At 43.7% G+C, this 22,061-nt stretch overlaps 2 protein-coding genes across 6 annotated transcripts; one reads left to right on the top strand and one right to left on the bottom strand.

Annotated features, from left to right (window-relative positions):
• Positions 1-456: 456 nt before the first annotated feature.
• virma (vir like m6A methyltransferase associated) lies at positions 457-16,612 on the top strand. 2 transcript variants are annotated; one of them, XM_063484989.1, is made up of 27 exons: positions 457-542; positions 985-1,097; positions 3,558-3,644; positions 4,606-4,654; positions 4,744-4,906; positions 5,059-5,178; positions 5,960-6,181; positions 6,752-7,482; positions 7,678-7,815; positions 7,906-8,132; positions 8,229-8,756; positions 8,864-9,018; positions 10,315-10,397; positions 10,620-10,713; positions 10,843-11,231; positions 11,320-11,475; positions 11,561-11,796; positions 11,891-12,140; positions 12,224-12,441; positions 12,578-12,710; positions 13,402-13,542; positions 13,638-13,792; positions 14,008-14,104; positions 15,107-15,273; positions 15,367-15,716; positions 15,925-16,071; positions 16,231-16,612. In XM_063484989.1, the coding sequence occupies exons 1-27, from the start codon at positions 480-482 to the stop codon at positions 16,440-16,442; spliced, it is 5,424 nt and encodes a 1,807-aa protein (XP_063341059.1). In that variant the 5' UTR covers positions 457-479; the 3' UTR covers positions 16,443-16,612. The 2 variants fall into 2 exon arrangements, with proteins under 2 accessions (XP_063341059.1, XP_063341058.1); XM_063484988.1 differs by having other exon boundaries at positions 7,678-8,132.
• A 440-nt stretch (positions 16,613-17,052) lies between these two features.
• On the bottom strand, positions 17,053-21,311 carry rnf41l (ring finger protein 41, like). Of its 4 annotated transcripts, none has more exons than XM_063484991.1 (8): positions 21,219-21,311; positions 20,875-21,102; positions 20,565-20,771; positions 20,265-20,404; positions 19,891-19,917; positions 19,394-19,556; positions 19,188-19,308; positions 17,053-17,841 (listed from the first exon to the last, which is right to left on the bottom strand). In XM_063484991.1, exons 3-8 carry the CDS (start codon positions 20,768-20,770, stop codon positions 17,437-17,439), a joined length of 1,062 nt encoding a protein of 353 aa, XP_063341061.1. In that variant the 5' UTR covers position 20,771; positions 20,875-21,102; positions 21,219-21,311; the 3' UTR covers positions 17,053-17,436. The 4 variants fall into 4 exon arrangements, with proteins under 4 accessions (XP_063341061.1, XP_063341062.1, XP_063341060.1 ...); XM_063484992.1 differs by having other exon boundaries at positions 20,875-21,069; positions 21,219-21,306; XM_063484990.1 differs by having other exon boundaries at positions 20,875-21,290.
• Between the last annotated feature and the right edge of the window lie 750 nt (positions 21,312-22,061).

Below are 22,061 nucleotides of genomic sequence, written 5' to 3'. Positions count from 1 at the left end.
AGAAGAAGAAGAAGAAGAAGAAGAAGAGAAAATGAGTGTGAGAAAAAAATCTAATTTTTTGCTGAAATACAGAAAGAAAAATCCGTGAAATCAGTGTAAAAATTAAACAGTTAAAAATATACTAATACAGACCAAGTGGAGCTATCATGTTATTAAATCATAAAGTTATTAAATTATGACTTTCTGATATGATTAACTGATTTAAACTTTTTTAAATACAAAATAAAATGTCTTACAACAAAAACAATATCCCTCAGAACACTTTTCAACTTTTTTCTCTCCTAAATCTAAATCGAAGCAAATATAAATTTTCCAACTATATTTCTCATACCAACAACAACTAATACTACTACTGCTAATAATTATTATTTATTTATTTTATTTATTTGTTTTGGGGGTTTTTTAGGGGGGTGCTTGCTCCGGAAGTATTGACTTTAATCCGGAAGTTTACCCCTGGCCCGGCCGATAGCAGTGGAGCGATGGCGGGGGACCCTTCAACGGAGCTTCTTTTTCTGGATACGTTTAAGCATCAGAGTGCAGAGGTAGTGCTTTTTTAACACTTAAACACACGCTTTTATGTTTACTCCATGACTACCTGCATTAAAAGTTAGTTTCAAGCGCATTCAGGAGTTTTGAGGAAGGATGCTTAACTTCCAGGCTAACGCCGTTAGCTAACCTTAGCAGCTGTGTGATGTCATTATCCTGGTTTTAAGCAGCGATTACTGCACAGCTGCCCGATTATACAGAACGCGTTTGTTTGATGTGAATCTAATCCTCATACATTAGTAGCTCAAAGAGTTGCCGTCTTTTGTGTCTTTGCACAGTTTGATTGGTGGTTAGCCAGGTGGCTAATGCTAACTTTAAAGTGTCATGGAGCATGTTTACCTCGAAGCGGGAGTAAAAGTGACTTCTGCGGAAGGCGGAGGTTATAAATGAAACATTTCATCATTGTTTGTATCAGTAATCATGTCTGCTTTGTTTCAGTTAACCAACATAGACGTGGTGCGGTTTCCCTGCGGGGTGCTGATCACAGAGGTGCGGGTCATTCCTCCAGGGATCAAAGCTCATAGTAACCTACCTGACAGCAGAGCGTTTGGGTAAGATTCACCATCCCTGCATGAAAACACACTCATGCATCTTACTGGCTACACCCAGTCAGGCTAAATGAATTCTAATAGCGTTGCCAGCATGTATATCGCACTGTTGTCTTTTTACTAATTGAGAGACTGTACCTTTAAAAGGCAAACACCATTTCAGTGTGGCTACCGTCCTCCTCAATGTAGTCTCCTAGTAAAGCAAAACACACCCTGAGCTTTACATGACTCATTGGACTATTTCACCTCAGAATTGTGCAGAGAAACTTTTAACTTCTGCATAGAACTGATAAGGTTTCATTTCAGAACACAGATTGCCTCAGATGAATCCATTGATTTGTGCATGATAGTGAGAAAGTGCTTAAAGCCATAGGCTAAAGCACTTTGAGTCATGAGTTAAGTCTGATTCAGACTTCTATGGGGAATCTTTGTAAAGTTTACAACACTCTACATAAATGGCTGATGTCAATGCTGACATTGAAGCTTGCGCTGGTGCATTACATGTTAATTACCTTGTAGTGGTGTCACGGTGTTTTATGTGTTGCCAGCTGATAGAAACAAATGAAATGATGTGACTTTGTTTTTTTAAAGCCTTTTGAGGGGCCTTTTGTCCCTGTAGTTGTTCCACTTCTTTATACCTTCCCTTAAGTCCATTCCGATAGTTTTGGTAATCTCCCTCCAGGAATTTGCTGACATTTTTGAGTCTTTATATCTATGGATATTTTTTCTCATGCTGAAGTGACGATTGTTATTCTGTCACCAATAAATTCCAAAACTGTGGTAACCAGAAATGCACATGAGGGATCAGTGGTACTGAACAGGCCAGTAACAATTGTTGTGGGTTGCGCTGACCCAACATTTAGTTACATTTCTAGAGAGGTTATTGTCAGGTCATGGCGTATGTTTTCCGCTGAAGCATAAATTCCCATTTAGGGTAGAAAAGTGCCATTTAATTACCAGTCCATTTTCAGTGGAAGAGCCGACACGGTTGATAGCCGTGCTTAACATTTTACACACACAGTGTTGTGTACTATGAATTTAGTTTCTGGAATACCATAATGTTGATGTAAGTGTCTGAGGGAGAACATTTGGAAAGAGTTCTTTAAACAGTGCTCTCATTAGGTCTATAATTGTGGTTTTAATTTTGGTATAACAAATACCTCTTTTCCACTAGCACCCACTTGACTGGACTGGACTGGACTCTATTCTGCTGTAGTGGGTTCTATTCTACTCAGTTTTAGTCTTTTGTCATTAACGGGCCCACCCACCTCAATGTGGGTGGGCCCGTTATAGCAATGTGGCCCAAAAGTTGATTGATATCATTTGTACGTGCCACAAACACAACAGTGTTCTGGCTACCTTTAGCACAAAAATATCTGAACCTCGTTGTTGGAACACGGCGTTGGTTTGTTTGCATTTCCATCGTTGCTGAGTTTTAAAAATGGCATGTTTGAGTCTTGTGAAGGCGTCTGACTCATCCAGTGATATCATTCTCTGGCCAATCAATGACATGCAGTCTGTTAGTGTCAGATTTTTAGCTCGACTCAAGTCGTTTGGAACCCTGGCCAAGTACTAAAATGGACCTGGTACTACCACTTAATGGAAAACCCTAAAAACTGGGTCAAGTCAAGTAGGTGCTAGTGGAAAAGAGGCAATACTCAATGGTGTCACCTTTGTCCCAATACTAGAAATCAGAATTATACAAGAAAAGCGAACGTTGAATTGGTTTTGAGTTTCAAAAAACCTTGGGTGTTATTGCTATATTGCCTTTAGAGATGGGGTCGCTGTTTTTTTTTTTTTTGCTATGGATACCTGAGATAAATGTGTGTGTCTGGGGGAAATGGAGAAGCTTCTGTGAATAAAGAAGTGTGTGCATTTGACACCTGAGCTCCATTGTTGAACAGGTCCCAATTCCCCCCAAGCCTGCTGAGTGATGTAATTTAGCTGAATGAACAGACTCGAGAATGCACAGTCCTCTAGCATTGGTATGCATTGTGGTAGTATTGATATTATGATAAAGTGCATTTATTTTCTGGAAATCCATGAAACTCATGATGTATAAGTAACATCTGGTTCAAAGTTCTGCCATAAAAGCTACTTTTATCATAGCTACTATGATCCGTTTTTTGTTGATAGTCATAAATGTTGAAATCAGTTTCATTTTTTATATTGGGATCATTGCTGACGGTGGTGGTGGCTTTTCTAATATTTGCAACCACACCTTTAACTTTGACCTGAGTTATATAAGCATTTTTAATGATGTCAGTAAAAACTGGACTTTATAAGATTCCTAAGGGTAGAATTTAGACATTAAATTCTATTTGTGTACCTACAAATGTAGCTACAACTGAGTCTTTAATATCAAATCGCACATCGTATCGTTGATGGGTCACTCAGAGTTGTAAGGCCCTCTGGATACTCGAGCACCAAGTATTGATTCTTTCATTTTTTTTCTGTTTCCAGAGAGACTTCTCCTCATGCCTTCCAGTTGGAGCTCTTCTTCAATAATGTTACCAAACCCAACAGCCCCACCTTCCACAGACTGGGCAGGTGAGAATTATTTTCACTCTCCCCTCTCCTGTTTTGTTGTTTTAAACCGTTTCTCATTCTCTACCTCTCCATTTCCTGGTTCAATCTCAAAAAGTCTGTCTCACCTGTAGAACCAGTCACGGTAGCATCTGAGACCTGTTCTCACGCACGCTCCCATTTTCAGGTGTCTTTGTTCTTATGCTTGGTCAACTGGTCTCTCCAGAAACCCTGCCCACACTGCAGCAGAAAAAATGTCAAGGTCTCAGTGAAATAGGTGATTGGTGGAATGTTTGAGTCAAGTATTTTTGTTCTAACCTCATAATGACACAGGTGTATGCAGTAGCACCAGAGCGTAAACCTGTACTTAAAGGTGGCCATTGTGTCAGAGTTATTAAAAAAAACAAAAAAACAGTGCAAACAAAACACACCCGACTTTGGGAGGCGATTTTTCAAACCAGTGTGATTGCTTTCATAGTATCTTAGAAATGTTTTAATGGATGTGAATGTAATATTTATGAACAACATTTCTTAGATAAGAAATCAATCTAAAATGAAGCCTGATTAAGACCTGTTTGACTTGTAAAACCCTCAAACTACTGTATCTGCTTGGAATAACTACCATATATGTCAGTATGTTGTGACCAGTTGAACCAGATGATTATAATTTTAGAAGAGGTCATCGTGTCATGTGACCTGTCACATAGGAAGCTTTAAGGGGGGGGGGGGGGGGGGGGGGGGGGGGGTAGAGCCTTTTATTAGAAGTAGTAAGCAAGTGAGGGCAGAGTGCAATATAGAGCACGATGAGGGTGTATGTGTGTTTTAGACATAGCTACACAGCAATTATGTGCTAGTTTAAACTCACGTGCTGAAAATAAACACAGAGACTCATGAAGAACAAACATACGTGAGTTCAGGGTTAGTTTAGCACTGGTTTATATTAGCACTCTCGCTTAACCTGCTCTGTCTTGCTTTCTGCCCTCAGTTTGGAATATGATGAAAACAAGTCCATTGTGTTCAGACCCAGCGGAAAGGTAAATGGTCATTCATGGATGAGTAGGTTTTTTAATTCTTCTTCGCACCCTGCTGATTTGTGGATAATTAAATGGATTTGTTCATGCAGGTGAATACAGATGGCCTAGTGTTGCGTGGCTGGTACACGACTCTGACTGTTGCGGTGTACGGGATAGCGGAGCGGCCGCATGGACACGACCAAGACTCACCTCCTCCCCCTCCACCACCACCCCCTCAACAGCCCAGCGGGCTCAAGAGGATCCTTAAACAAGGTGATTTAAAACTGACCGTCATGAGAAATACATTCATTCATTGGGCAGAAACCTCCCCAAGACTAGGAAAAAAAATAGTGATTGCCCAGTGATTGCAAACCTGTAAATCTCTTCTTCTCCCACATTTTCCTACTTTAAATTGTACTTTTAAGAGTGGGAAAAAGATGACCAGTACAATGGCAGCCCACCAAGACCAGCACCCAGAGGGCCTCGCACCCCACCTGGTCCTCCACCCCCGGATGATGATGATGAGGAGCAGGTTCAAATGACGGGTATGAACTATAATATATCTCACTATTTCAGCCGCTTTTAAAAAACGTATTTGGCTATTGCTTTAGCTGCTGAGACAGTAATTAGTAATAATAATAAAGTGTTTCTTTATATAGAAAAATTCTCCACATACTAAAAAATAATGTAAAAAAATGAAAACACAAGGTCATATAAAACTCATTCTGTTTAGAGTTGCGCTCAGTTCTTCCTCCCGCTAAGATAAATTGTAAGTAGGTAAATTATTTATATAGCTCCTTGTAAGACCAGAACCAAAGTGTTTTAGAGAGGTGAAAAAATAAATAAATAAATAAACAATGTCAAAACCAAACTTCTTAATGGATAGGTTTTAACCTGTTTTTTAAAGAAGGCCAGAGAGTCAAGGGTGCTGAGAGAGATTGGTAAGCTGTTCCAGTTTTGGCGTTGAGGTTATGAATCCCCCGTAGTTTTCAGAAAGGTATGTGGAATCACTAGAAGACGTCTATCTGCGGACCTGAGGATCCTGCTTAGAAAAATGGGGTGAATAGACAGTACAAGTGGGGACCTCACCTCATAAGGCTGTTAAAGTAAGAACCAAGAACCGGAAGCCAGTGCAGACTCTTTAACAATGGGGTGATAAAATTTGTTGGTTAGAGTAAGAGTGGGGAGATAGCTGTGCAGAAGAAATGTAACACATTCTCAATAAGAATGATACAGTATCATTTATTAATGAGTTCTTGTAATTTTTTTAAAATGGCTTATACTCTGTATGTTTATGTGCCGTGTGTGTTGTTGTAAAATCTACAGTGGGCGAGGCCAAGGAAGAGCCGACCGAGGGCCGTGACGACTACCTGGAGAACGTGTCGCCTGAAAGATCGCTGCCCGCTGACGAGACGTACTCAGATGCTGAACAAGAAGAAGAGGCCGAGGAGGAGGAGGAAGAGGAGGAGCAGGAGGAGGAAGAAGATACACGGACTGAGGGGAGTGCGCCGGAGGAGGAGGACGAAGAAGAGGAGGAGGAGGATGAGGGTGAGGACGAGGAAGAGGAGATGGAGGAAGGTAGGGGAGTTCTTATGCAAGAGTAGGATTTTCTGCAAACCCAAATGGACGCTTCTCCTCTAGAAAATCAACTCTGCTCGTGGTTGCCAGATATCTCGGGTATGGGAGTCCACGGGAGCAGGGTCCATTTGGGACTGAGAGTGAGAGAGTGTGTGCTCTGGCATGCTGCATCCATCTCGAACTGCTGGGTGGTGCAAACTCTCAGAACACCCCTGAGGGCAGCTCTGAAGGCTTATGGTTAGACTTCATAAGCCAACATGTGGATGTCTTCCTGACACGACCTCACAGCCGTCGCTGAGTTTCTGTTATACTTACGTCATGCATGCAAAACTAACCCTGCATGTTGTGAGTGATGCTGCCAGGTGGTGCCAGGTTTGTGAGTGTATGGAGCTCTGTATGAGAAAGGGACTATATAGTTTCCGCTGGCCTCCTTATTCTCACTCGGTTTTATACACATTATTATGAAACAGATGATGCATTTTTATAATGCTTTTACAGTGAATAAACTCCCTTCTAAACAACCTTTCCACGTTCTTATAGATAATGATGGCTATGAACAGATTTCCAGCGATGAGGACGATCTGGATAATGGCAGCTTCAAGTTGCAGAACTTTGACATGGACTACACTCCTGAGGATCTTGCATCTGTTCCACCGGTCCAGTACGACCCATATGAACGAGAACTCCGACCCTTGCTCTACTTCACGCCTCCATACAAAACTCGCTTTGATATACAGTTTGAGAAGGCCACTGTGGAGGAGCCCAAGGAGGCAGGTGGAGCAGAAGGACCAGCAGGCGGAGAGGAAGCTGAGGCTGTGGCTCAGCTGAAAGAACTCTTAGCTAGTATTGGTGATGACAGAGATGCACGATGGGTCAGTGCTCTGGAAGAGGCTCCTGGACTTCTGGCAAAAGGGTTGGCTTATTTAGTTAAAAGGGGAGAGGGCGAGATAGAGGACTCTGTTAGAGTTTTAGTCCAGTGGATTCTCCAAGCTCTCAGTATGGAGGTTGCTCTCAAACAGCCCATTGCCCTTAACCTCAGACAGCTGAAGGCTGGTGCTAAGCTGGCTTCATACCTGGCAGAGTGTCCTCAGGGTCTCATGATGCTGCTGCATGAAGGGGTTCTGAATGTGCTGCTGGAGCTGCTCCATACAGACCATGTCTCCTCCACACTGAAGCTGAGTATCCTAAGAGCTTTGGATGCTCTGATCAGCGCTCCTGCAGGGGTGGAGGCCTTCCTACATGCAGGAAATTCAGAGAAGAGTGGCTACCAGGTTAGCAAGATATATCCAATCATCATGCATCTACCTTTATTTCCATCATGTACAGATGTTCTTGTTGGTTTCTAGAGAATAAATTGAATATTAAACCAGCTTTAAATTTTGCACATCTAAATTAAGATGATTGTGTCTGAAATAATCCATCTGACTGATCAAGTCTGACCATCTATACTTTATCCTGCTTCACAGCGTCTAGTCCAGCTGTTCCTCCGTGAGGAAACGGTGAGGGTCATAACAGCTGGAAATGCCATATTACAGAAAAGCCACATGTACGAGGTGCTGGTTGACCTACAGCATGCAGCAGCTGCATTGAGTGAACCACAGCAGGTAACAACACCCATTCACACCCACACTTTCATATATGTTTCAGTGGCTGAGAATTGTTTTGTGGTAATCCTGCCTGGCCGTCATCCTCAGGAGGAGATGGATGATGCAGAGAGCCCTATGGAAGAGGAGCCTTCGCTAAGCTCCACCGCTCTGAGTGAGGCAGAGCTCGATAGGTTGGCAGGTGCTTTGGAAGAGCTACATCACCTGCTAGAAACAGCCCCTCATTGCATGGTGCAACCTCCTGGGAAAGCCTTCCCCACTACTGCTAGAATTACAGGGCCACAGGAGAGGGACAACCCCTACCCATCACTGTATAGGTACATACTCAGACATAAGCATCACAGTGTAGCATAAATTTAAATATAGTTTAGACACATTAATAAATGTGTGTTTTTGCCCTGGACCTCTTTCAGGTATATGCATGCATGTCATTTTCTGGAGAGCACAACAGTGGTGTTGTCAGCAGCTGCTGCAGCCGGCCATCTTGGGGTCACTCAAGCTGTCAGAGAGCTTCTGCGCTTCCTGTCGCTCACCCAGTCGGGTCTGCTCTTCCTTCTCGCCCAGCCCACACCCACCAACCTGCTGCTGCGCCTCCTGGCGTCGATGGCAGAGTCTGAGGCAGAGGAGAGCATGTGTACTGGGGGAGAAGCGGGTCTGATTGGGCCAGGGTGCGGTGAAGAGGGCTTTGGCGTGTGGCTGATACAGGCCCTGCATGCTCTGCAAGGCGTGTCAGAACTCATGAGCCATGTGGCTACAGGAGGAGACGGTGGTGCAGGCCTAGATGAAGGTGACAATCCAGATATACTGGGCACGCTCCATGCGCTTTACCTGATGACCTTTACGCAGACTGGACGCAGCGCCGTAGCTCATGTTTTCAGCCTGGATAACAACCTTTCCTGTCTGGTCACGCTGCTCCAGCACCACAGCAAGGACGGACAGGGGTACACTTGTTATTCCCTACCATTTCTTCTCCCCAACCTTTTTTTCTTGTTCTCTGATTTGACTTCAGTATAAATTCATGTGTTTTTTGTCTCTCTTCCTCTGTTAGTGAGGGAAAGGCTCGCAAAGCGGTGACATATAACTACGCCTGCATGCTGGTCTTACTGGTGGTGCAGAATTCTAATGAGCTGCGGATGATGGAACAATATGCCGCTCCGCTGGTCTCTATAGCCAAGGCTGATGACACCAATGCCAAGTTGCAGGGTAATTCTCATCAATGTCACACTCATCAATGTCACAACTATATTTGAGCGCCAGCTCAAATATATTTGGGATGCTGCATGTTTAAAAAAAAAAAATTGGGAGAGGGAAACAAAAGACTGGAAAAGTAAGAGAAACAGCTGTAGGAACATTTTGCAGCTAATTAGGTTACCTAGCAACAGGTCAGTAACATGAGTAGGTATAAAAAAAAAAAAGAGAGGCTGAGTTTCTTAGAAGTAAGAATGGACAAAGGTTAATTGGTCTGCAAAAACATGTAAATTGTAAAGAATTTGACTGTCTCATCTTTAAATGATTCCAAGAATCTGGAGAAATCTCTGAGCGCAAGAAAATCAGTATCGCTGCCGCTGATCTCAGGTGACACGGCATTAAAAACAGGCACGATTCTGTCATTGAAATCACTTCATGGGCTCATGAATGCTTCCAGAAATGTGAACACATTTCACCATGCAGGTTAAAGCTCTGTCATGCAGTGAAGAAGCCCTTTGTGAACATGATCCAGAAACACTGCTGTCTCCTCTGGGCCAAAGTTTGTTTAAAATGTACAGAGGTAAAGTGGAAAACACGGACACCATGTCCTCCAGACTAAAGAGATCATCTAGCTTGTTGTCAGTGCTCAGTACTCGCCTCCATCTCTTATGGTATGTCAGCTTACACATCAGGAAAGGTACCATGCATGCATGCTCCCACCCAGATGATTTCTTTTTCAGGGAATGCCTTGCATTTTTCAGCAAGACAATGCCAAACTGTTTGCTGCATCTGTTACAGCAGCATGGCTTCATAGGAGCAGAGTCTTGGTGCTGAATGGTCCTCTCTGCAGTCCAGACTTCTCACCAAATGAGAACATTTGTAGCATCATGAAACCTAAAACGCCGCACAGAAAACTCGGGGCTGTTGAGCTGCTAAAATCTTATGTCAAACACGAATAGGACAACGGCTGGTCTCATCAGTTTCAAGATTATGGACTGTTGTTAAAAGAGGGGTAACATGTCTCAACGATGTCCCCCAAGCCTTAGTATATTGTTTACATTTTTTCTGTGGTGTGATCTTGATCCGATTTTCGCCAAAATGAACTCAAGCTCATTGGTTTCTACCATCACATAAGCCCTCAGGAGGAGAATAAAATGTGCGTTTATGAGATTTGCTTTGCAAATCATTGCATTCTGTTTTTATATATATATATATATTACACAGCATGGTGAATTTTTTTCAGTTGGGTTGGATCATACTATATAAGACAGTTTTAAATGTTTGAGTGTCTTTGTGTGTGCGTTTCTTCAGAGCTCAGTAAATGGTTGGAGCCAGTGGAGAAGCTTCGCTTTGAGATTGGCAGCATTCCCACCCTTATCGACTATATCAAACAGGTACAGAGCTCTCACTCATTAAACACTCTGCAAGGTAAAGTAAATGAAATGTTTTTCTGCTTATAAGCATCTACACCAGCTGGTAAGGTGACTCACATCTCTGAAATCCACAGAAAAATCCAGGGGGATAAAAAAAAGGTTAACAACTCTTCACTGAAGTGCTCTGTGATGTATTTTTCAAAGCTGTTTGTCATCCTGAACATGTTTTTCTTTTGACTCCAGAATGTAGAAAATGTGTTAACTGCTGAGGGAACCGGGCTGGTCACTGCTCTGAGGGTCCTCTGTCACATCGCCTGCCCACCTCCTGCTGTAGAAGGTAAGTACCCCAAACAAACTTTGACCCCAAATATGACTTTGTTTTTATTCTGTTTGCTTTTTCATAGTTTTCACTTTATGTTGAGATTAGATTAGATGGTTTTTCAGCAGCTCCTCCTCCACTCCACAGGTCAGCAGAGGGATCTGAAGTGGAGCCTTGCAGGAGTCCAGCTTTTCTCTGGGGAGGGTCTTGATACGTGTGTGCGTGTCCTGCAGAAGCTATGCAGCGTGTTACTGCAGCCGTGGCGCGTGCACGGGCACATGGGTCCGACGCCGCAGCGCTGCATGATCCTCAGTATATGTATCAGCACGCTCCGGTTGCTTCGCACCATGCTCACCGAGCTGCTGCGCGGTGGAGCTTTCCAGTTCAGGGACACTCGCGTGGCCAGCGTGTTGGTGACGCTTCACATGATAGTGTGCTCCATTCCTGCTTCTGGGCGTCTCGATGGGGAGGAGACCAGAGTTCAAGTGCTCATTGTTGACGTCCTGCTCACCTTTACGCAGGGTGTTAATGAGGAGGTGTGTGTGGCATCAGATAACAGTTTTGATACTAAATGGGGCTTCAGTTGAGATTTTTAAGAGACACCATGTTTGTGTCACGCTACAGGTGACCCATACAGAAGAGACTCTGGCCAGCAACACGTGGTCTCTGATGCTAAAGGAGGTTTTGAGCTCACTTCTCAAAGCTCCTGAAGGCCTTTTCTCTGGTCTGACGCTGCTGTCTGAGCTTCTGCCTCTTCCACTGCCAATGCATAGCACTCAGGTAACTCTCTATCCTGCACTTTAACCTGCTCTGATATTCTTGTCTTCATACACACATTAATATTAGAAGGCCTTTGGCTCCACAGGTGACATCAGTCCAAGATGTGGCTGTAGCCTTAAACACAAGGAAGCTGTGGAGCATGCACATTCGTGCACAGTGGAAAGTGTTTTCCGAGGCATTCAGATGTGTGTGCACCACCACCTGCCCTCCTCTCCTGGCCATACTCAGGAGAGTGTGCGTTCAGCTTGCAGACCTGTCTTCACCCACTGCAACACACATCATGAAGACCCTGCTGGAGCTCCTGCTGGAGGAGCTGCAGCCGTGAGTGAAGGATGCACAAACTCGCACATCAACATAGCGTCTGTGTTTTTTCCTGTAAATCATATTTCAAATGTCTGTAACCTGTTACTTGCAGGGCAGAGGGGAAAAGCGTCTCCTGGGGCCAGGCCCTGCGGCTCCTTTCTTTGATGGATACTCTGGTGTCTCAGAGAGCCTGTAAGAGTGCAACACTGCATCTGCTGTCCGGGTCAGTTTCTGGAGATGAACAGCTGGCCGACCTGTTCCCCTTGTTGTTGTCTCTGTTGGTTCCTCCAACGGATCACTCCATACATCAGCAGCAGTGCAGTGTACTAGTGGGGACAATATTACAGTCACTGTGTGACCAGGTAAAGCTGGAAGTACACAAATTTAAAAAAAAAAAAAAATTTTAATGGAAAAATACTAAAAACTGTAAAACTGTCTTCACCAGGACATTTCTCTCGTGGTGTCTCCACCTGGTGAAAGCTGTGTGTCAGAGGCTGAGCAGCTGGCCAATGCACTTCCGGGACGAGAGATGATGTCATCGGTGTGCAGTTCTCTGTTGGAGGTTTTGGGGAACGCAGAGAGCAGCGTGCCCCTCCTCCTCACCTGCATCAGGACTTTGACATTCCTCACAGAGCACGACTACGGACTCTACCACCTCAAAGTGTAAACAAGAACCTCTTCTTGTTTATTTGGCGTAACTGCTTCCCCACCAATACCACTCTGCCATGTTGCTACGGCACACTGTGCCTTTCTCTTAGTTAAAGGAGACCTTGATTACCTCTGATTATCTCTGTTTCAGTGCTCTGAAGAAACATGGCACTGGGCTGTGCTCGCTGCTGAAGAGGCTGGTGCTGTCCTTCAACAAAGACTCAGCAGATCTGCTCTCAGCTCTGCTCGACTTTCTCAGGCAGATCCTCCACACAGAACCAATGGTAAGTACTGCTTAGATGATCATTAAAATTCAGGATCTGTCCCGTTAAACTAACAGAGAACAAAGCAATATAGCAAACACAAATCACAACATAATAAATAAAACTGTATATTTGGCAATAAAAACAGAAGAAAGGCTCAGCATTAGATTAAAGGTAATCTGTTTGAGAACAGAGCAGTTTTTCAAAAAAACAAATGAAGCATTGAAGGAATACGTACAGCTAAATGATTAGTCTGGAGGAGCCCTAAATAATAAAAGTAAACAAACAATCCTCTTTAGAGACGGAGTCATAAAGAGGAGCTGATCAGAGTCGGTTGGTGTTTAATCAGAAGTGTAAGCAGCATCATTTTTTTAAGTAAGTGTTAGTTCTGTGAAAAATATTTGGACAAAAGACTACAAAAGAGACTACAGCAAGGACGTCGCTTCTTTGAAAGCATTTCTCCTTGTCCTTACATGTTCATGCTAGTAATTAAATTTTCCTTTTCTAAGAGTTTCCTTCTGCAGCCGCCTTAAAAAAGCTCTATTAATAATGCATCGCCTCACAGAAATGACCGGCTCTGCATAAAGGAAAGGCTTTTTCATTGCATATTTTGTCTTTTCCTTCTGATAATTGCTTCTTTTCTCAAGCTTTTTCCAGCTTATCTCCAATCATAGTTGCTCTTCATTCTGTATCTGTCCTTGTTTTAATCCAGTGTGCTGAAGAGGGTCACTGCTCGAGCGAGGATCCTGCTTTTGTTCCTCCACGGTTGCTGTCGGGCTCTGAAATGAAAGCTCTGCTCCAGTGGGAGGAGTCGGAGTCACATCCACTACCTGCTTTGGAAAAACAGATAGCGGTATGAAAGATGCACACAAGTACATTGTGTTTATCAAAATAAAGGTCCGGGCTGCCTTGACATCAAACTTTCAATGCTTTTGTCTATGTCTTTAGAAACTATGTAAAGATGACGATTCCCTGGAGACCATGTTGGAGAACGTGATTGCTCTGAGGCAGACGTTGCAGGCGGCCACAGACACGCCTCCTGCAGCTGACACCGAGCCCACTCTGCCAGCACCAGAAACACTCGGGGCCCAGTTTAATCACAGGTTGGTCCTCCGCGTGACGTATTAATACTGATTCATTTTCTCCTCATCACTTCGAGTTGTGAAGCTTATACAGCTGGAGCGAGGGAGGATGCCAGTTCGCGGTGACAGATTGATTGAATCAGATATTCATAACAACAACCACTTACACATGAGCCATGTGAAAAATTAATGGGAACGGTAAACTGATCATTGCCCTGGGCGTTTTTTGTCTGTAGGACGGTTTTCATTCTGTCTGAAGCTCTGGATGAGCAGCTGAAGGCTCTGTGGTTCTCTCCGTTCCAGACTGATGACATTGAAACAGACCTTGATATGGTAAGTGTGTGTGTGTGTGTGTGTGTGTGTGTGAGCACATTTCCAAGAATCTCTAGAGCTTATGTTTGGCGTGTACATTTATGGTTAATCATTTTTGGATGAAAATTTGATTACAGCTTCTGTTTTATTCACTGTTTTATGCGTTTTTGTATTATTGCTTCTTTTCTTTTTTTTTTTACTTGATCTTTGTCGATGTAGAATTTTTTCACATCACCAGCAGTTATGAATCCTATTCTGCTACTGAAACTCAGTTATATCGAGTCAAAAAGAAATATTTGTTGCTGTTACCGTGTTAGCTTAGTGGGAGCATCATGGTCTGTAAAAAAGTATTTGATTCACTGTGCACCACATGGGTGTAACTACAAAATTGCAGTTGTTGTGGCTGGCCCCTCCCTTAGTGATGGGGTGAGTGATAGGGAGTGCAGTCGTTTGAGAGGTGCTCAGACTAGAGCTGCTACTCCTCCACATCTAAGGGAGCCAGTCCAGGAGGTTTGGGCATCTGACTAGGATGCCTCCTGGGCGCCTCCTGGGTGAGGTGTTCTGGGCATGTCTTACCTGGTCTGGTGAGGGAACTCCTCGATAAGCTGGAGGCGGTGGCTGGGGAGAGCGAGGTCTGAGTTTCTCTGGGTTCGTGACCCAAGATAAGCAGAAGAGGATGGGATGGATGTAAAATGACTACTATGACAGAAGGATTCAGTAGGATGAGTCCTATATTTTGGATATTTATATGAATATTTTATATCTATTACTACTACTATCCAGTTCTAAAGTCCTCTCACATATTTTAAGTACTTTCTGTTCAGTGCTATGTTCTTCCTCTTCTTTTTTAAGTAAACGTTCTTTGCTTCTCTATGTTTAAGGGATTTAAAGGATTTTTTTAAGTTGAGGTTCTTTGCTTCTCTGGCTTGTAAGGAATTTGGAAATACCACAAGCAGCAACATTACATGATCTGTTTATGTTTTCTACATTATATGTATGATCACCTTTTTGTCTGTGTGGCAGGTGAAGGTGGATCTGGTGGGTCTGGCTCAGGAGTGTTGTCCAGAACTGGACCTGAAGGCGGAGCTGGAGCGCTCCTTCTTGTCTGAGCCGTCCTCTCCGGGTCACACAAAACCTACGAAAGGCTTCCGGCTGGGCAAACACAAACATGAGACGTTCATTACGTCTAGGTACAGCGCCATTGTGATTTCTATATATTTTTATTCACACAGAATCTAGTTTAAGATCAGTTTCATGGTGTCATCTTGTGTTTGTCTCTGCAGCGGGAAGTCTGACTACATTGAGCCTGCAAAGAGAGCTCACATCATGGCAGCTCCTCGTGGCCGAGGAGGTCGAGGAGGGTTTGGGCAGAATGTCTCCCGACCGCATGATATCTTCCGCCTGCGCAAACAGAATACTTCCCGTCCTCCCAGCATGCATGTGGATGACTTTGTTGCAGCGGAGTTTAAAGACATTACGACCCCTCTAGGGCTTCTGCCTCCTAAACGACCTCCAAAAAGCGCCCCCAAACCTCCCACCAGAGGGCTGTTCACTGGTAACAGAGGCAGAGCTACTTTCCACAGCCAGACTCGCTTTTTCACTCCACCACAGCCTAAAGGTGTACTGCTGTCAGGTATGTACTATCAGATACGGACGAGTCTCATAGTTGCCAGGACATTGTCTCATAGTTGCCTCATCATTACATGCAGCACACAGCAGGGAATCCTCATCATTATCCTGGGATTATACTGTGTTTAGTTTAGACCTGCACAAACTGCAACTAAAATACATCAATTGTCCAGCAGAGGGTGACAAATCCCCCCCTTTTTCCCGTTCTGTAGGAAACTACACTCGGAGAGAAGGAGGCCGAGGGTCATCTTGGAGCGGTCAGGTTCCAGCTGTTACTCACAGAGGGACCTACAGTGAACCCCGTGGAGGACAGAGCAACTTCACTCGAGGGCCACTGCCTTCTCGGCAATCCCCTGCAAGTAAGGACCACACACACAGCCTTACATTTTATACCGCTCTCTTTTTCAGTCTTTTATGTTCTGTTTTATTGCATTTGTTTTACATTTTTATCGCTTTGACCTGTATTAAAGGTGTTATAGGGGGAAAAAAAAGTTTGATTCACTCGTTCCACACTTCAGGTGCGTATCGGCTGGCTCTTCGGGATCGAGCTCCACGCGGCAGAGGAGGTACTGGCCTGTCGTGGATTAGCAGCGGAGGAGGTGGCGGTGGTGCCGGGGGAGGCGTCGGTGGAGGTGGTGGAGGGGGAAGAGGATCTCAGGGGAGCAAGTTCAGCGGTGGAGGAGGGAGCGGAGGTGGGAGGGGCAGACATGTTCGCTCCTTCACCAGGTAAATCCACCTAGACAATGACTCCAGCCTCTCACGGCAACAAAAGGGCCAATCAGGATATTATATATGCTGTCTCCATGGAAACGTGGTGGTATGATGTTGTCACAAATAATGTACAGACTGTGTTGATGTTTTCAGTTTTGTTATTATTAGCTGTATTCAGAAAATAAAAGTGATAGCAAAATGAGGCCTTTGTGTGTTTTTTTAAGGGAATGTCAAATAAATAAATCATCTGTGGTTCTCAGATAAAATGTTTCAAATGCGATCCCTCTTGTGCTGTCTATCGCTGTGTTTGCAACGGCTGCAGCGGCTGCAAAATTATTCAGTTTTTCCCCAGTTTTTTGTTGTTGTTGGGTTTTTTTTATTTCTAAGGCTGATCTCATTTAAAGCTACAAACCCTGAAACTGTTCGAAAACGAGCACAAAACCAGTGGTATACAGGCACGGTTGATATTATGGGATATTATGGAAACTTGAACTATGCGGTCATGTGGGACTAGCATTAATATATCTTAAATAGGTGGAATATGTGACCTTTAACCCTTAAAAGTCGGAACCATGAAATAATTGCCAGAAAATTCAATTTTTTTGAAAATTCAGTTTTTATTGAACATTCTCTCCCATTGAAAAAATGAATTCAACATAATTTTTTTTAAACTTGTCTATTTTTTGCATTTTCAATTTCACAAAAACCCATGCTGAATCGTTATGGGGTTAACCTCAGTTGTAAAAATATAAGTTTGATTCCAACTTCTTGAAGCGCACTGACGACACACTTAAAATAACGTCAGGTGGTTCAAAAATGATGGTTTAGTCTGATGTCATGGTCAAATAATAATAATCTTTATTGGGGGTCTGAAGGAAATCCATCACACAAAGACCTGCTCTTTAAGCATTAAAAACACAGCGTAACAAAACCTTCCTTTAACACGTTTTACCAAAACCCTAATTTTGTTGCTAAATAATAAAAAAATAAAGATTTCATATGTTGCAGCTTTTTCAGATCACTGTCACCTCCCTGCTCTTCTTTTTGATGCAGTCCAAGGTCAGACTCCGGGTCCCACCCTTGCGCCCTCCCTCACCCAGCTGTGGTGATGGGGGTGGGCCTGATGCATGTGAAGACTGGGCTGAATGCAGTGATAGACTGGAGGGATGTGAAGAAGCCTCTCTCTGTTGATGTCTGGTTGGCTCGGTGTGGAGTTCCCAGCCTGATGTCTGCACCTCTCCCTGATGCTGGTCCCTGGCTGCCTGTTCAGTGGGATTCTGGCTCCTGGTGGGCTGCAGGTCTCTGAGGAGCTGTAGCAGTTCTCTCTTCTCCAGCTCTGCCTCTGCCAGCTCTTGTCTCCTCAAACGCTCTGCACCTAGCAGTGCACGCATGTCACACATCACACGGGATAGCTGACCCTGCACAGACAGGATATGACGTGAAGCAATAGAGTAGTTTTACGTGTGATGCCAATTTCAGCCAGGCTTTAGCTCCTGGACAGATGTCCTCGCATTTGACTCTAGAACACTTTGGTATACAGAGGAGTTCATGGTTAATTCAATGATTATAAGGTGTATTCCAGTGAATACAAATCCAGCCCAAATCATCACCCCACCACCACCGTGCTTCTCAGTTGGTGTGACGTGTTTCTTTGGATATGCTGTGTTTGACTTTCTCCAAATATTCATCTCATCTGTCCAGACGACATCGTCCCAGAACTCTTTGTTCAAATGCATCTTTGCAAACTTAAGCTGTGCTGCCATGTTCTTTTTAAAGAGAAGATACTTTCTCCTGCAACCCTACCAAACAGACCATACTTAATTGTGCTGTCATGAACTTCAACTTTTAATAAGTTGCGGCATGCAGAGTCTGAGATGTAGTTTTGGGTTTTTTTACAGTTTCTCTCAGCACTGCACAGTCTGACACTGGGATATCCACTCCTGGGAAAACTGGCAACTGTCTTGAGTGTTTTCTGCTTGTAAATAATCTTCCTTGCTGTATAATCAAACAGTTTGGAAATTACCGTATAACCTTTCCCAGATTATTAATATCACTGATGTTAAGCCTCATTGGCATTGTGTTAACACACACCTTAATGCTCCAAAACAGCAAACTGCCTGCTTCTTTAGAGATTGTCATGCCAGTTAAGTGCATTTGATTATCGGCACGTGGCTTCAATTCCCTCTTAAATCCTTTGGATCCAGTAAAGCTGTACATACACTGCTTCTGCATTCTGGCTTAGTTTTGTTATGTGATATGTCATGTAGCTGTGTGGTTCACCTGAGGTTGTATTTATTAATTTTAGAACCTGCTACGAACCAGATTATTTTTGAAATGACCGATAAGTGATACCTCAGAAGAGGGTGTACTTTTTTTTTTTTTTTTTTACTGTGATTTTATGTACATAAAAAAGATCTGTAAACTGCCACCATTTATGGGCCTGAGAAGGTGTCCTGTGGTGTGAGGAATCAGACATAATTTTCAGGCCTTGCTTATTTCAAAAGGACAGTGAAAAAAACAGTTCTCACTGGTTTTAAAAAAATATGGCACCTGAGCAAAAATGTCTGACTGCTAAGCTGACATTCACACAGTCCAGACTTCTAAAAGCATTTTGCCTTTAAACTTTCAGCAATTTTTAAAATGATTTGCAAAACACTGCATTGTACTTTCATAGTAAATGTATCCCAAGGTCACAAATCTGCACTTTAGTACTACTCATATAGTAAATCTTCTGTTGCATTTATGTGGTAACAGGACATTTTACCTTGAGCTCCTCCACCTCGTTCTTCAGCTGAGACTCTTTCTGCACCATGTGCCTCCTCTGCGAGTCCAGCCGAGACTCCATCTCTCGTCTCACCTCTTCCACCTTGCACAGCATCTCCACCCTACAGTCGACATTTCATGAGACCAAGTTATGTTGGTGGTGTTAACTCTGAGTCCAGGCTTAGGAGAGAGCACAGAAGAGCTTACCTGAGCATCTCCACCTCAGTGCGCAGCTCCGCTACACAGTTATGTTGTGACTGGTCAATGGAGAGCAGCGTGTGGCCGCAACCATTAGGACACTCCCTGCTGCGAAAGCTACATTCTGACAGGTGAGCCTCCAAGCCCCGCCTCTCGACCTGCACGGGACAGCCTGAGAGGGAAAAGTCACAAGGGTGCAAAGGCCTCGCATGGAGCCACCACGTTATCAGTGTATAAGACAGGCTTCTAAAGCATCTCCACAAAGATGAAATTTATTTGCAGGCATGAATTTTTCCATAAAAATCATCTGTGTGTACAAAGAGGAGATAATCTACTAACACCACCAAAAATGTACTTTGTAAACACTTTGTGTATCTAAAGTAGAATTATTAAATCTACAGTGTAGTCACAGATCACTGCAGTCACACAACAGCAGAAATTTCAGGTGATTTTAGTGACTTAAACTGCACACCGCATGCACACACACCGCATGTGATTCAACCTACCACAGTGGTAACATATGTACTCTCCACCTGCCAAAGACGGGTCACAGACACATGGTGAGCACAAAAGCGCACACTTGCATGTACATGTCTCAAACAGACCTTAAAACCACTCATTAAAGAATGAATGAAAGGCGACTCTCACACAGTGCTCTCTGTGTGAGGCTTGTGGGAGCTTTCAGTCCCAAAAGTGCACCTGTTCCTGGGGTAGCCAAGACAACAACAGGGCCCACCTGTTGTTCACCCCCACAGACGTGTCACATTACAGTTGTAACATACACATCCATGAGGATAGCAGTTTGACTTTTACTGTCATAAAGACTCATAAAAACACACTGCATGAATAGTGTTTTGTTCGGTGTGATGTTGTCATATACCTGTGTTAGCGCAGGATATGAAGGCAAATTCACACTCGTCCTCGTGTGAGTGGAGGCTCTCCAGGGAGCAGACCACCTCACACCCCTGTGCTGCATTCACACAGCAGATCTGCAGACGGTTCAGATCATTACGCATGTACCTGCAAATCAAACCAACACAGACAGAAACTCTTAGAGTGAGAAAAGCAGGATACTGTTATAACGCTACTGACTTGCATGAAAACTTATCTGCAAAACTTAAGAGTGCATGATTACGAGGAAGTGAAGGAAGCAGCACAGCTGCAGGAGACGGAGACTGACCTGTACAGTGGTTTGAGGCTACCCACATCCAGTGGCAGTCTGTCCTCAGGACAGGAGTGGTGATGGACCAGCCAGGTGCTGATGCAGGAGCTGCAGTAAGCATGTTCACAGGGTGCCTGGAGGGGGCGCTCCAGCACGTCTCGACATACACAGCACAGTAGACCCTCATTCACGTAACCTACAAACCTCTCCAGATCATAGCCCATCCTAATAAAAAAACAAACAAAAAAAGTTAAACAGATTAAACAACACATGGGGAAAGCAGGAAGCAGTCTTGTTTCCTCATTTGTTTCTTTTCTTTTTATCTTACCTCAGATGTCAACTTTCACTTCAACCAACTCCTTCTTCCTTCTTTCTGCAGGTTTTGACTCCACTTGTTCCTCCACGGGCAACCCGCCGTCCTATCTCTGCCGCATCCTCGCTCTTAACACCATAAAGGTGAGGGTCTCCTCTCCTTTGAAGCCCTCCCCTACCTTTGAGAGTGCGTCTCTGTGGAGAGGTAACCCTGACAACAAGGGTTCAGGACACAGGAAGGCAGCTGTCAGACGGGACCAGATCAGATGAGAGAGACAGGCCGAATTACAGTAAAACACTGAACACTGAGTGTAAAGCAGACAAATTCTGCAGCAGTGTTGTTGTCTAGCTATTAAAAACCTGTGTTGCTGTTGTGAAGCATTCAGAGATTACTGCTGTCCTTCAGCTGTTTTTCTCTCTCTTAATGACCCACTCGATCCTAGGTTTCTCCCTCTCTCACTCTCTCTCTCTCTCTGAATGTGGGATTTAGATGGATTACACTCTCTCCCTCCATGATTGGATTACAGACTCAATATCAGATGGCACAAGAACGCATGATCACAAAAATCAAAGAGCACACCAAATGTCTGGACTCATCATCCTGTTCTCTTTATATCCTTTCAGTAAGACTTATAATCACACAAATAGTAATTCAAAATGACCCCGTACCAAGTAAAGCTCTCTTATGCATACAGTCCTCCGAAAAAGTATTTCCCCCTTCCTGGTTTCTTAGTTTTTTGTATATTTTCACACTTAAATCTTTCAGATCATCAAACTAATTTTAATGTTAGACAAAGATCTTTGGGATGCCAATGAACCACAGTGAAAGTTATTATACATCAATCTTGATGATCCTCAAGACAAAAGTTTAACTTTCTGGAAGGTTTGAGTCTGGTTACCTCTGCATAAAACTAACTGCATAAAACTAACACTTCATTAAAAAAGCATCATATCAACAGTCAAACATGGTGGCGATAGTGTAATGATCTGGGGCTGCTTTGCTGCTTTAGAACCTGGATGCTTTGCTGTAATTGATGGAACCATAAATTCTACTCTCTACCAGAAAATCCTGAAGGAGAATCTCCAGCCATGTGTTCTTAACCTGAAGCTCAACCTCACTTGAATTATGCAGAAAGGTTCGGAGGTTTGGATAGGTTTTTTTCCCCTTAATAAAGGTCCTGTCAGTATTATCATTTAATATCA

The sequence above is a fragment of the Pelmatolapia mariae genome, linkage group LG10_11, assembly GCF_036321145.2.
Source record: "Pelmatolapia mariae isolate MD_Pm_ZW linkage group LG10_11, Pm_UMD_F_2, whole genome shotgun sequence".
Taxonomy (NCBI): domain Eukaryota; kingdom Metazoa; phylum Chordata; class Actinopteri; order Cichliformes; family Cichlidae; genus Pelmatolapia; species Pelmatolapia mariae.
Note: the sequence above shows the minus strand (reverse complement) of the source record. Positions and strands in the feature narration are given on the sequence as shown.

What these genes read in the sequence shown, in the direction of transcription:
- virma (XM_063484988.1), top strand. Translation starts at nt 480, where the DNA reads ATGGCGGGGGACCCTTCAACGGAGCTTCTTTTTCTGGATACGTTTAAG. An exon ending in CAGAGAAGAGTGGCTACCAG is followed by an intron (nt 7,483 to 7,677) that starts GTTAGCAAGATA and finishes CCTGCTTCACAG; the next exon opens with CGTCTAGTCCAGCTGTTCCT. An exon ending in CTGCTGGAGGAGCTGCAGCC is followed by an intron (nt 11,797 to 11,890) that starts GTGAGTGAAGGA and finishes TGTTACTTGCAG; the next exon opens with GGCAGAGGGGAAAAGCGTCT.
- rnf41l (XM_063484991.1), bottom strand. Translation starts at nt 20,770, where the DNA reads ATGGGCTATGATCTGGAGAGGTTTGTAGGTTACGTGAATGAGGGTCTA. An exon ending in CATATCCTGCGCTAACACAG is followed by an intron (nt 19,918 to 20,264) that starts GTATATGACAAC and finishes CGTCTTTGGCAG; the next exon opens with GTGGAGAGTACATATGTTAC. An exon ending in ACTGAGGTGGAGATGCTCAG is followed by an intron (nt 19,309 to 19,393) that starts GTAAGCTCTTCT and finishes TGTCGACTGTAG; the next exon opens with GGTGGAGATGCTGTGCAAGG.